Source organism: Salvelinus namaycush, chromosome 11 (assembly GCF_016432855.1).
Source record: "Salvelinus namaycush isolate Seneca chromosome 11, SaNama_1.0, whole genome shotgun sequence".
NCBI classification, from domain to species: domain Eukaryota; kingdom Metazoa; phylum Chordata; class Actinopteri; order Salmoniformes; family Salmonidae; genus Salvelinus; species Salvelinus namaycush.
Window position 1 is genome coordinate 16891928 of NC_052317.1, and position 13184 is coordinate 16905111.

General features: G+C 43.4%; 1 protein-coding gene across 1 annotated transcript in view; it reads left to right on the forward strand.

Annotated features, from left to right (window-relative positions):
• The window catches only part of LOC120056310 (astrotactin-1-like), a 247741-nt gene that overhangs the window by 86518 nt on the left and 148039 nt on the right, over positions 1-13184 (forward strand). Inside the window, exon 8 of the mRNA XM_039004549.1 lies at positions 10920-11004. Within this exon, the coding sequence (XP_038860477.1) occupies positions 10920-11004 (85 nt within the window). The remainder of the gene's footprint in view (positions 1-10919; positions 11005-13184) is intronic.

Below are 13184 nucleotides of genomic sequence, written 5' to 3' on the forward strand. Positions count from 1 at the left end.
GGGTGCAGGGCTGTTGACCGGGGTAGGGGTAGCCATGTGGAAAGCATGGCCAGCCGTAGAGAAATGCTTATTGAAATTCTCAATTTTTGTGGATTTATCGGTGGTGACAGTGTTTCCTAGCCTCAGTGCAGTAGGCAGCTGGGAGGAGGTGCTCTTATTCTGCAAATTTCTGTTTGAAAAAGCAAGCCTTTGCTTTCCTAACTACCTGTGTATATTGGTTCCCAACTTCCCTGAAAAGTTGCACATCGCGGGGGCTATTCGATGCTATTGCAGTATGCCACAGGATGTTTTTGTGCTGGTCAAGGGCAGTCAGGTCTGGAGTGAACCAAGGGCAATATCTGTTCCTGGTTCTACATTTTTTGAATGGGGCATGCTTATTTATGGTGAGTAAAGCACTTTTAAAGAATAACCTCTACTGACGGAATGAGGTCAATATCCTTCCAGGATACCCGGGCCAGGTTGATTAGAAAGGCCTGCTCGCTGAAGTGTTTTAGGGAGCGTTTGATAGTGATGAGGGGTGGTCGTTTGACCGCAGACCATTACCATTACGGACGCAGGCAATGAGGCAGTGATTGCTGAGATCCTGGTTGAAGTCAGCAGAGGTGTATTTGGAGGGCAGGTTGGTTAGGATGATATCTATGAGGGTGCCTGTGTTTACAGATTTGGGGTTGTACCTGGTAGGTTCATTGATTATTTGTGTGAGATTGAGGGCATCAAGTTTAGATTGTAGGATGGCCTGGGTGTTAAGCATGTCCCAGTTTAGGTCACCTAACTGTTCACATATGGTGTCCAGGGCACAGCTGGGGGCAGATGGTGGTCTATAGCAAGCGGCAACGGCAATAATACATCAATCATTTGGTGCAGCACCTATCATCACCCCAAGGGGACCCCCATCAGGTGTAAAGCCATAACATATACATATTTCAGAAGCATACTATGATTGATAATGTCAAAAGTCACAAGGAAATCTTACAAAACAGCTCCCACAATCTTTTTATTATCAATTTCTCTCAGCCAATCACCAGTCATTTGTGTAAGTGCCTTGCATGTTGAATGCCATTCACTATAAGCATGCTAAAAGTCTGTTGTTAATTTATTTATTATAAAATAGCATTGTATCTGGTCAAACACTATTTTTTCCAAAAGTTTACTAAGGGTTGATAACAGGCTGATTGGTCGGCTATTTGAGCCAGTAAAGGGTGCTTTACTATTTTTGGGTAGCGGAATGACTTTGCTTCCCTCCAGGCCTGAGGGCACACAGTTTTTTGTAAGCTTAGATTGAGGAGATGGCAAATAGGAGTGGCAATATCGTACTCTATCATCCTCAGTAATTTTCCATCCAAGTTGCCAGACCCAGGTGGCTCGTCATTGTTGATAGACAACAATAATTTTTTCACCTTTTCCCCACTCACATTACAGAATTCAAAATTACAATGCTTGTCTTTCATATTTTGGTCAGTTATACTTGGATGTGTAGGTTCGGCGTTTGTTGCTGGCATGTCATGTCTTAGTTTGCTTATCTTGCCAATAATTTTTTTTATTAAAGTATCCTGCACAAAATTATAAACGTAACATGCAACAATTTCTAAGACTTTACTGAGTTACAGTTCATATAAGGAAATCAGTCAATTTAAATAAATAAACTAGACCCTAATCTATGTATTTGACATGACTGGGAATACAGATATGCATCTGTTGGTCACAGATATCTTAAAAAGGTAGGGGCGTGGACCAGTATCTTTTGTGATCACCATTTGCCTCATGCAACGCGACTCATCTCTTTCGCATAAAGTTGATCAGGCTGTTGATTGTGGTCTGTGGAATGTTGTCCCACTCCTCTTCAATGGCTGTGTGAAGTTGCTGGATATTGCCGTGAACTGGACACACTGTCGTACACATCGATCCAGATCATCCCAAACATGCTCAATGGGTGACATGTTTGGTAATTATGCAGACCATGGAAGAACTGGAACATCTTCAGCTTCCAGGTATTGTGTACAGATCCTTGTGTCATGGGGCAGTGCATTATCATGGTGATGGCGGTGGATGAATGGCACGACAGTGGGCGACAGGATGTTGTCACGGTATCGCTGTGCATTCAAATTGCCATCGATAAAATGCAATTGTGCTTATTGTCTTTTGCTTATGCCTGCCAATACCATAACCCCACCGACACCCTAGGGCACTCTGTTCACAACAATGACATCAGCAAACCGCTCGCCCTCACAACAGCTTCTTGATATGCCACACCTGTCAGGTGGATGGATTATCTTGGCAAATGAGAAATGCTCGCTAACCGGGATGTAAACAAAGTTGTGCACAAAATTTGAGATAATACATTTTTTGGTGCATATGGAACATTTCTGGGATATTATATTTAATCTCATTAAACATGGGACCAACACTTTACATGTTGTGTTTATATTTTTGTTCAGTGTAGTTGGCAATATCAGTGGGTTTTGTGATGAAGGAGCCATCTGATTCAATGAATGATGGAGCTGAGTTTGCCCTTTTGCCCAAAATTGAATTTAAGGTGCTCCAAAGCTTTTTACTATCATTCTTTATATTATTTATCGTTGTTTCATAGTATAGTTTCTTCTTCTTTTTATTCTGTTTAGTCACATGATTTCTCAATTTTCAGTAGGTTTGCCAATCAGTTTTGCAGCCAGACTTATTTGTCATTCCTTTTGCCTCATCCCTCTCAACCATACAATTTTTCAATTCCTCATCACAGGGATTTAACAGTTCTTACAGTCATTTTCTTAATGAGTGCATGCTTATTAGTAACTGGAGTAAGCAATTTCATAAATATGTAAAGTGCAGTGTCTGGTTGCTCCTCATTACACACCATAGACAAGCAAATATTCTTTACGTCATCAACATGCTGTTGGAATCACTACAACACCTCTTGTAGGACCTCTTATTAGGTCCAGCCTTTGAAACTTTGGTTTTCCTAGATATGGCTACCATATTTTGATCAATACATCGGATGGATTTGGATACTGCTTTAAAACAGATTTCTGCAGCATTAATAAAGACTTAGGAATCAATACATGTGGATGATTCATTTCTGTGCTGTTTAGAAATACCGTGGTAGGTTGACTGATAACCTGAACCAGGTTGCAGGCACTTCTCACAGTTTGAAGCTTTTTCTTGAGTGGGCAGTTTGATGAAAGCTGGTGAATATTTAGGTCACCCCAAAAATATTCCATCTCTGTTGATATCACAAACATTTTCAAGTATGGATGCATAATATACCGGTGAACATATCAGAATCGGACGATATTAGCTAAAAATGCAAACATCGGTGTCGGCCCGATGTCTAGTTTAACACCGATGTGAAAAACCGATGTCAAAGCTGACATACATACCTATATAACGTAGGGACATGACACATGACATAATGACGCCACGTAAAATTCCTAACCTAGCCTACAATTGCTGTGTGGTTTGAGCAGTCAACAAGTCAAGCAGTCTTTTGAAAGAGTAAGAAAGTTTCAACGAGATAGCTCAAAGGCGAAAACCATTAATGCCAAGATAAGGGCAATGAATTCCACTGACAATCAACCATTCTTATTGGCTTTCGCGACTGGTCGAGCATGATGTTGCCCTACCAGAGTTACACAGTAATAGCGTCACTGCTCTTAGCTTCACGACATACTATAGAACACCGTTTGGGTCTTTGCTTGTCAAAAGAAATACACGTCAAATAACACTATTTGACAATACCACTATTTGTCACGTTAAATAAGCTTTTAATTTGACATGTCAAATAACACAGTTCTATTATAGAATGTTGTGTGTTCTGAATTTGCACGTGCAAGCCAAGCGCCACCACTACTATCAGTAGCACTGTCAAAGCTGTACAAAAAGTCTGCAAACAAGCAAACATCGGACATGAACATTGTGTTTACAATACCGCATTGGTAATAAAGCATTATTTGTTTGACCACAACTTCTGGGGTAGCTAGCTAGCTTTAGCTTGGTACCTAGCTAGCACCAATACAATCAGCCTGAAAACATTGACCAGTAGAAACTGCAGTCATTTTCATTGTTCTTAGCAGTGATTTAGGAATCCTTGTAGTAGTGGTGGCGCTTGGCTTGCACGTGCAAATTCAGAACATTCATCTGGCTAGTGAGGCTTGACCTGACTGGGTTATGTGTTGTGAAGCTAGCCGCATTAAGGATTAGGCACAATAGTGGAATTTGTGGTTTGCCTTCAAAATAAAAGTACCTCTTTGAAAGTGATGCAGAGGGTTACAAGGTGGAATCATGCCATATTTAGACGAGATGATGTTAACTTCTTATGGCTGCAGGGGTAGTATTGAGTAGCTTGGATGAAAGGTGCACAGAGGTGCCCAGAGTAAACTGCCTGCTCCTCAGTCATAGTTGCTAATATATGCATAGTATTATTAGTATTGGATAGAAAACACTCTGAAGTTTCTAAAACTGTTTGAATTATGTCTGTGAGTATAACAGAACTCATATGGCAGGCAAAAACCTGAGAAAAAATCCAAACAGGAAGTGGAAATTCTGAGGCTGGTCCATTTTCAACCAAGCTCCCATTGAAATCACAGCGAGATATGGATGAGTTTGCACTTCCTACGGCTTCCACTAGATGTCAACAGTCTGTAGAACCTTGTCTGATGCCTCTACTGTGAAGGGGGGCCGAATGAGAGGAGAATTAGTCACGTCTGCCATGAGGTGACCATTCTTTGACCATGCGCGTTCACATGAGAGTGAGCTCTGTTCCATCGCTCATCTGAAGTCAATGTAATTCTCCGGTTGGAATGTTATTCAAGATTTATGTTAAAAACATTCTAAAGATTGATTCAATACATCGTTTGACATGTTTCTACTGACTGTTACGGAACTTTTGGACATTTCGTCAGGTTTTATTGAACGCGCTTCCCTGACGTTGGATTTGTATACCAAACACGCTACAAAAATATCTATTTGGACATAAATTATGGACATTACCGAAAAAAACGAACATTTCTTGTGGAAGTGGAAGTCCTGAAAGTGCATTCCGACGAAGATCAGCAAAAGGTAAGTGAAGATTTCTAATGCTTTTTATGAGTTTTGTTGACTGCACAATTTGGGCGGGTAACTGTATGGCTTGCTTTTGTGGCTGAACGCTGTTTTCAGATTATTGAATATTATGTTTTGCCGTACATCTTTTTGAAATCTGACACAGCGGTTGCATTAAGAACAAGTGTATCTTTAATTCTATGTAAAACATGTATCTTTCATCAAAGTTTATGATGAGTATTTCTGTTATTTGATGTGGCTCTCTGCAATTTCTCTGGATATTTGGGAGGCATTTCTGAACATGGCGCCAATGTAAACTGAGGTTTTTGGATATAAATATGAACTTAATCGAACAAAACATATGTATTGTGTAACATGAAGTCCTATGAGTGTCATCTGATGAAGATCATCAAAGGTTAGTGATTAATATTATCTCTATTTCTGCTTTTTGTGACTCCTGTCTTTGGCTGGAAAAATAGCTGTGTTTTTCTGTGATTTTGCGGTGACCTAACATAATCGTTTGTGGTGCTTTCGCTGAAAAGCCTATTTGAAATCGGACACTTTGGTGGGATTAACAACAAGATTACCTTTAAAATGGTGTAAAATACATGTATGTTTGAGGAATTTTAATTATGAGATTTCTGTTGTTTGAATTTGGCGCCCTGCACTTTCACTGGCAATGTCATATCATCCCGTTAACGGGATTGCAGCCATAAGAAGTTAACCTTTTGTCAATAGGGGGGCGCTATTTTCACTTTGTAAAAAATTGTGCCCAAATTAAACTGCCTCGTACTCTATTCACATTTTTATTGTCACGTTCCTGACCTGTTTTCCTTTTTCTTGTATTTATTTAGTTGGTCAGGGCGTGAGTTGGGTGGGTTGGTCTATGTGTGTTTTTCTATGTTGGGGTTTTTGTGTTCGGCCTGGTATGATTCTCAATCAGAGGCAGCTGTAGATCGTTTGTCCCTGATTGAGAATCATACTAAGGCAGCCGGGGTTTCACGTGTGTTTTGTGGGTGGTTGTATCTCGTGTCAGTGTTCGTGCCACACGGGACTGTTTTCGGTTTTGTCACGTTTTGTTGTTTTTTGTATGTTAAGTGTTCAGTTCGATTCATTAAAATATCATGGACACGAATCACTCTGCTTATTGGTCCGACCCGTCTCGCCTCTCCTCGTCCGAGGAGGAGGAAGAATATTACGACGATCGTTACAGAACCACCCACCAATCTAGGATCAAGCGGAGTGCAAACGGGCAGCGACAGCAGTGGGAAAAAACCCAGGACTCCTGGACTTGGGAGGAGATCCTGGACGGCAAAGGACCCTGGGCTCAGCCAGGGGAATATCGCCGTCCCAAGGCGGAGCTGGAGGCAGCGAAGGCAGAGAGGCGCTGGTATGAGGAGGCAGCGCGGCGACGCGGTTGGGAGCCCGAGAGTCAGACCCAAAAATTTCTTGGGGGAGGGCACACGAGGAGTGTGGCAAAGCCGGGTAGGATACCTGAGCCAACTCCCCGTGCTTACCGTGGAGTGAGAGGGCGTCGTACTGGTCAGACACCGTGTTATGCGGTAAAGCGCACGGTGTTCCCAGTACGCGTGCTTAGCCCAGTGCGGGCTATTCCACCTCGCCGCACTGGTAGGGCTAAGTTGGGCATCGAGCCGGATGTCATGAAGCCGGCCCAACGCATCTGGCCTCCAGTGCGTCTCCTCGGGCCGGCATACATGGCACCAGCCTTACGAATGGTGTCCCCGGTTCGCCAGCATAGCCCAGTGCGGGCTATTCCACCTCGCCGCACTGGCAGGGCTACGGGCATCATTCAACCTGGTAAGGTTGGGCAGGCTCGGTGCTCAAGAGCACGTGTCCTCCTTCACGGTCCGGTATACCCGGTGCCACCTCCATGTACCAGTCCTCCGGTGGCAGCCCCGCGCACCAGGCTGTCTCTCCGGGTTCTCTCTCCAGCTGCTCCCACCTGTCCAGCGCTGTCAGAGCCTTCCTCCTCTCCAGCGCAGCCAGTGCCTATACCACGCACCAGGTCTACAGTGCGTCTCAGCCGGCCAGAGTCTGCCGTCTGCCCAGCGGCGCCTGAACTGTCTGCCTGCCCAGCGCTGTCCGTCGGTACTGAGCTTTCAGAGCCGTCCAGCCAGGACCTGCCAGAGCCGTCCAGCCAGGACCTGCCAGAGCCGTCCAGCCAGGACCTGCCAGAGCCGTCCAGCCAGGACCTGCCAGAGCCGTCCAGCCAGGACCTGCCAGAGCCAGTCAGCCAGGACCTGCCAGAGCCAGTCAGCCAGGACCTGCCAGAGCCAGTCAGCCAGGACCTGCCAGAGCCAGTCAGCCAGGACCTGCCAGAGCCAGTCAGCCAGGATCCGCCAGAGCCGTCCAGCCAGGATCCGCCAGAGCCGTCCAGCCAGGATCCGCCAGAGCCAGCCAGCCAGGATCCGTCAGAGCCAGCCAGCCAGGATCCGTCAGAGCCAGCCAGCCAGGATCCGTCAGAGCCAGCCAGCCAGGATCCGCCAGAGCCAGCCAGCCAGGATCCGCCAGAGCCAGCCAGCCAGGATCCGCCAGAGCCAGCCAGCCAGGATCCGCCAGCCAGCCAGGATCCGCCAGAGCCAGCCAGCCAGGATCCGCCAGAGCCAGCCAGCCAGGATCCGTCAGAGCCAGCCAGCCAGGATCCGCCCCTCAGTCCGGTGCTGTCCCTCAGTCCGGTGCTGCCTTTTGGTAGAGTGGGTTTGACATGGAGGGTGGCCATTGGGAGGAGACCACGGAAGCGGGGTTTGACTATGGTGGGTTGGGGACCACGACCAGCGCCAGAGCCGCCACCGTGGACAGACGCCCACCCAGACCCTCCCCTAGAGTTTATGCGGGTGCGCCCGGAGTTCGCACCTTAAGGGGGGGGTTATGTCACGTTCCTGACCTGTTTTCCTTTTTCTTGTATTTATTTAGTTGGTCAGGGCGTGAGTTGGGTGGGTTGGTCTATGTGTGTTTTTCTATGTTGGGGTTTTTGTGTTCGGCCTGGTATGATTCTCAATCAGAGGCAGCTGTAGATCGTTTGTCCCTGATTGAGAATCATACTAAGGCAGCCGGGGTTTCACGTGTGTTTTGTGGGTGGTTGTATCTCGTGTCAGTGTTCGTGCCACACGGGACTGTTTTCGGTTTTGTCACGTTTTGTTGTTTTTTGTATGTTAAGTGTTCAGTTCGATTCATTAAAATATCATGGACACGAATCACTCTGCTTATTGGTCCGACCCGTCTCGCCTCTCCTCGTCCGAGGAGGAGGAAGAATATTACGACGATCGTTACATTTATGTATTTACGTATTTAGACTTGCCATAAAAAAGGGGTTGAATACTTATTGACTCAAGACATTATAGCTTTTAAAAAACATTTAAAAAATCAATTTGACATTGTGGGGTATTGTGTGTTGATCAGTTTCACAAAATCTCAATTTAATCCATGTTTAATTCAGGCTGTAACAGAACCAAATGTGGAAAAAGTCAAGCTATGAAGCAGGTTGAGAGAAAGCCAAGAGTGTGCAAAGCTGTCATCAAGGCAAAGTGTGGCTACTTTGAAGAATCTCAAATATAAAATATATTTTGATTTGTTTAACACTTTTTTGGTTACTGTGTTATTTCATAGTTGTGATGTCTTCACTATCATTATACAATGTAGATAATAGCAAAAATAATAAAAAGACCCTTGAATGTGTAAGGTTGTCCAAACTTCTGACTGATACTGTATATTACTTAATACTGCCAGGTTTTGGTGTTGTTTTTCAGCTAGACATTTCATTATACTGGGTAAGTTTTCACCAATGAAGCCTGCTCTATTGTAATGCTCTTTTCTGGTATGGCTATAAAAACAGACTGAGTGGAAACACATTTTTCTTTTGATTTTTAGTTATTCACCTCTGTTGTAGATTTCACTGAATCTCTCTAATGATCAGTTTAATATAGAAAGTGTGTACCATGCTACTGATTATCATTGTAGAAATGTCAGACTTTTGGAAAAAAGAAGTTCTCTCCATGTTTGCATCCATAATTCAAGACCGGTGTCTTCGGTGTACTGAAAGGTGAATTCTCAGACCTAAATGAATAAAAAGATGGTCCATTGGGGGGGACACCACCTGGATTCCTTAAAATGTAATACATCATTTGAGCCCCTCTCTTTTAAAATGAAATATAGAATAGGAGGCCTGGTGCAATGACTAATTACATAGTGTTTTGCATATGATGCATGCTTAATGAAACCCTCTCTACTCTCCGTGCCTGGGAAGATTGCAAGGTAGTAGATGCTCGCTAACTACAAGTCGGGCTCAATCCTTCTCAGGGAGAAGATGCTGATGAAAACAGGGATGGGTTGTGACTATAACTGTGGTTCTGCAAATATTAAAAGAGATTGTGAATTTGAAACATACCTCTGTGTTAGGCTGGGATGAGTGCTGGAGGTGCTATAGGCTGTTGTTTATGTTTCGTCTTACTGCTATATTCTGCTTCCCCCTTCAAGCATATCAGACATTTATTACACAGAAACAAACTTTGTTTTGTTCTCTGGTTTACATATGTTCCGCAGACCTGAACATTTTATGAATCCAACATACATTTTGAGTTAAAACGTCATGGATGAAGGACTTAATATGTGCAACTAGCTGCATTTTCTTTACTCATGCAAGGTGGCACTCAAAAATAACAGGAGTGTTTGGAATATGAATGTATTGGGGCTTACTAAATCTAACATGTATAGATTGAGCTTGTGCATTGTCACTGCATATAAGATAATTGTGCAATTAAGATATAATATGATATAATTACTGATAGTTCAAGGAAACTTTGTTGTCAAGTGCATGTCACTGGCGTTTAGTTGGACATTTGGTTGAGACAGCTAAGTACATATTAATATTCAGTCAGTCACTTGAGACATGAAGTAACATAACATTTTTTAAACACATTACCTGTATAACACATTAGGACACTTTCACTTTCCATCATTTGCAGTAAAAGTAATAGCATCACATTAATGGGCAAAAATCACTTCATAATGAGTACTTAATTATGGTAATTGTAGCATGATGTATTGGGCCCAGACTAGCATTTTAATGTTAAAGCTAACTCTGGTGAAAGTTTGAATTGGTATGACTCATCATTTCACTTAATCCTTATTTGTATACACCCACCATCTATAAAGGGAGTAAATTACCACTCAATCTGAGCTCTGAAAAATCCCATTTAGGATTCAAACTCTGAATACCTGATGCTTGGACTTGTTTAAATCCCTAAAACAACTGCTGGTTAACACACCAGGCCTACAGATATGTTATTCAATATATTTACCATCAAGTTGTGTACAGGAAATATGAGCAGCTACATCAGATATGATTACCTTCATCCTGGCATTCTGTGACAGTTAACCTTTGCACTAACATTTGTATTTGAAAATCAGGAGCTAATGCATTCTCCCCCGTATCCCCTGTATAACACGCTCAGGGCATGTCTGTCATTGGAAGTATACAGTAGCTAGGTCCCTGCTCTCAATGTGAATCCCCATCAATCTGGTTGAATCAGGTTAGGGCGACATCCCTCCTCCTGTGTGCTGACAGAAGGCATCAGCAGAAAAGAGCAGCTCCCCTGTTTCTGATGGCTGTAATAACTAGCACTGATCAGGAGGCTGCTGGAGAGGAACTAGCCTGACCAGCACAGTTCTTGGGCTGTGTCCAAAATAGCACCCTATTCATTTTATAGTGCTCTATAAATATATATTGAAATGGTGCCATATCCGACACATCCTTTGTCTGTGCTGCTGCTGGCAAATATAAAATAATCACAGTCCTGGAGTAATTAAGGAGACAGGTGAATCGATCTCACTGCAGAGAATGCCATTGTTTTATTGTACTCCCGTTGCAGGTGACTGTCTATGCTTAGATGGCTACATGAAGGACCCTGTCCATAAGCATCTCTGTATTCGTAACGAGTGGGGTCCAAATCAAGGGTAAGTAACAATATGGCCTCTAATGGTCCTGCATGCTAAATCAGATATTGACATGGCAGCTCTTAGTTAAAAAGCTTTATTACAGCCTCCCGAATGGCGGAGCGGTCTAAGGCACTGCAGGTGTCACAACAGATCCGGGTTCGATCCCGGGCTGTGTCACATCCGGCCGCGACTGGGAGACCCATGAGACGGCGCGCAATTGGCCCAGCGTTGTCCGGGTTAGGGCAGTGTTTGACTGCCCGGGAAGTCCTTATCCCATCGCGCTCTAGCGACTCCTGTGAAGTGCCGGGCGCATGCACGCTGACCTGGTCACCCGTTGTACCATGTTTCCTCTGACACATTGGTGCGGCTGGCTTCTGTGTTAAGCGAGCAGTGTGTCAAGAAGCAGTGCGGCTTGGCAGGGTTGTGTTTCAGAGGACGCATGGTTTTCGACCTTCGCCTCTCCCAAGTCCATACGGGAGTTGCAGCGATGGGACAAGACTATAACTACCAATTGGATAACACAACATTTCTAAATATAGAAAACATTTAATAAATACTGTAGCTTTATTACACAGCAGAACTGTGAACACTATAGTTGGGTCTAACATGAAATGTGGAGTACAAGCAGATGGATGTTTTAAAATCCTTCCCTGAATTCTAGAATGCTACCAACTTTTATCACCCATATACATCACTTGAAAAGAATTTGCCTGCTGCTACAGGGCCTTCGCAGTTCTGATGTTAGAAATATGCTTTTTTTCACTATACATCTGAATTGTGTCACACATTTCTCAACCTCCCTTATCTCCCTCCCTCCCCAAGTGATTTTCCTTTCTCCTGTGCAGTCAGTCTTTGACAGGGAAAGCCTACAGGCTCAACTTAAATGTTTAATGACTGGCCCCTCTGGTATAAGGCCTTTATCAGGTTTTAGCTGCTCTTTTGCCAATAGTAACAGCTTACTCAGAGAAGCAGCAGCTCCTTGTCACAATTTCGCTCACACTGTAGCAGATTCAAGTCTCTCAGCTGACTGTGTTTATTAATCTCCATCATTCTTCCCCTCTCCTCTCCCAGCTCTGGTAAATAGACACAAGCATAAGTCACATCCCATGTCAGGCAACTGAGGAACTGATTTTTTATCAGTGTGTTTACCCACAGCATCTGTCATAGTGCTACTTTTGATCTGCCACATTTTTGGGGATTGGTTGAAATGTTGTTGGGAGATGGGGTGCTGAAAAGAGGCCAAACATATTTTATTTTATGTTTGAGCTGAAAATAAAAATAAATATTTAATGGACTGAAGAAAAACAGAAACTATGCTTGTGTATTCGGGGTCGGTGCCAGGCATAAGCAACATAAGCGGTCGCTTTGGAACTCAGTCGGGGTCTCAACTTACTATTGAGAGTCAGAATAGTAGAATACACCAGGTGCAATTTTGAAATGTGGTTGTGCATCGGCAGTTTTTCTCTTGTGATGTCAGTCACTGACAGTCATTAAATTAGCCATGTCAGCTAACAATTTTTAGATTGATAGTTAGTATAGCCAGGTCATTTTCAAAAGGAGTACAATTGCATAATCTTTTTAATCAGATTGAAACGTTTTCTCTCTGCCCCATGGTGTGTTAGCGGTCCAATGCAACCATTTTTATCTCAATATCAAATCATTTCTGGTCACAATTAAGTACCTTACTGTGATTTTTTTCAATTAAAATGGTCAAAAGGAAACAGAAAATGCTTCTTAGCAAAGAGCAATTTCTCAAGCAATAATTTAGCTAGGACTGTCTGAGAGTGGGGAGCGGATAAAGGAAAATTAAGTTTGTAAATCTCTTTCTTATTGGTCTATTGACTAATTTACCGCATGGTAATGTCACCATGGAAGTCCAAAACTCCATCCCACCAAAACAGGCTGAAATTTCAGGTGGTCTTTTCAAACAGCTCTTACACTAAAAGGGTATTATCATCATGTTCACAATTTCACAGTATTATTCCAACCGCATAGTGTGGAAATGTATATAAAAGACAAGAAAAATCACGTTTTTGACTGCACTGGACCTTTAAAACTGCAACATTTTCTCTACTCCCCATGGTAAAATGTTTACAATTGCAGGAAACCAAATCTCGCTTAAGGCCCCCAAAAGGCTAGAGCCGGCCCTATTTGTATTGCAGTGTAACGTGTTGTGATATTTAACCTTTATTTACATT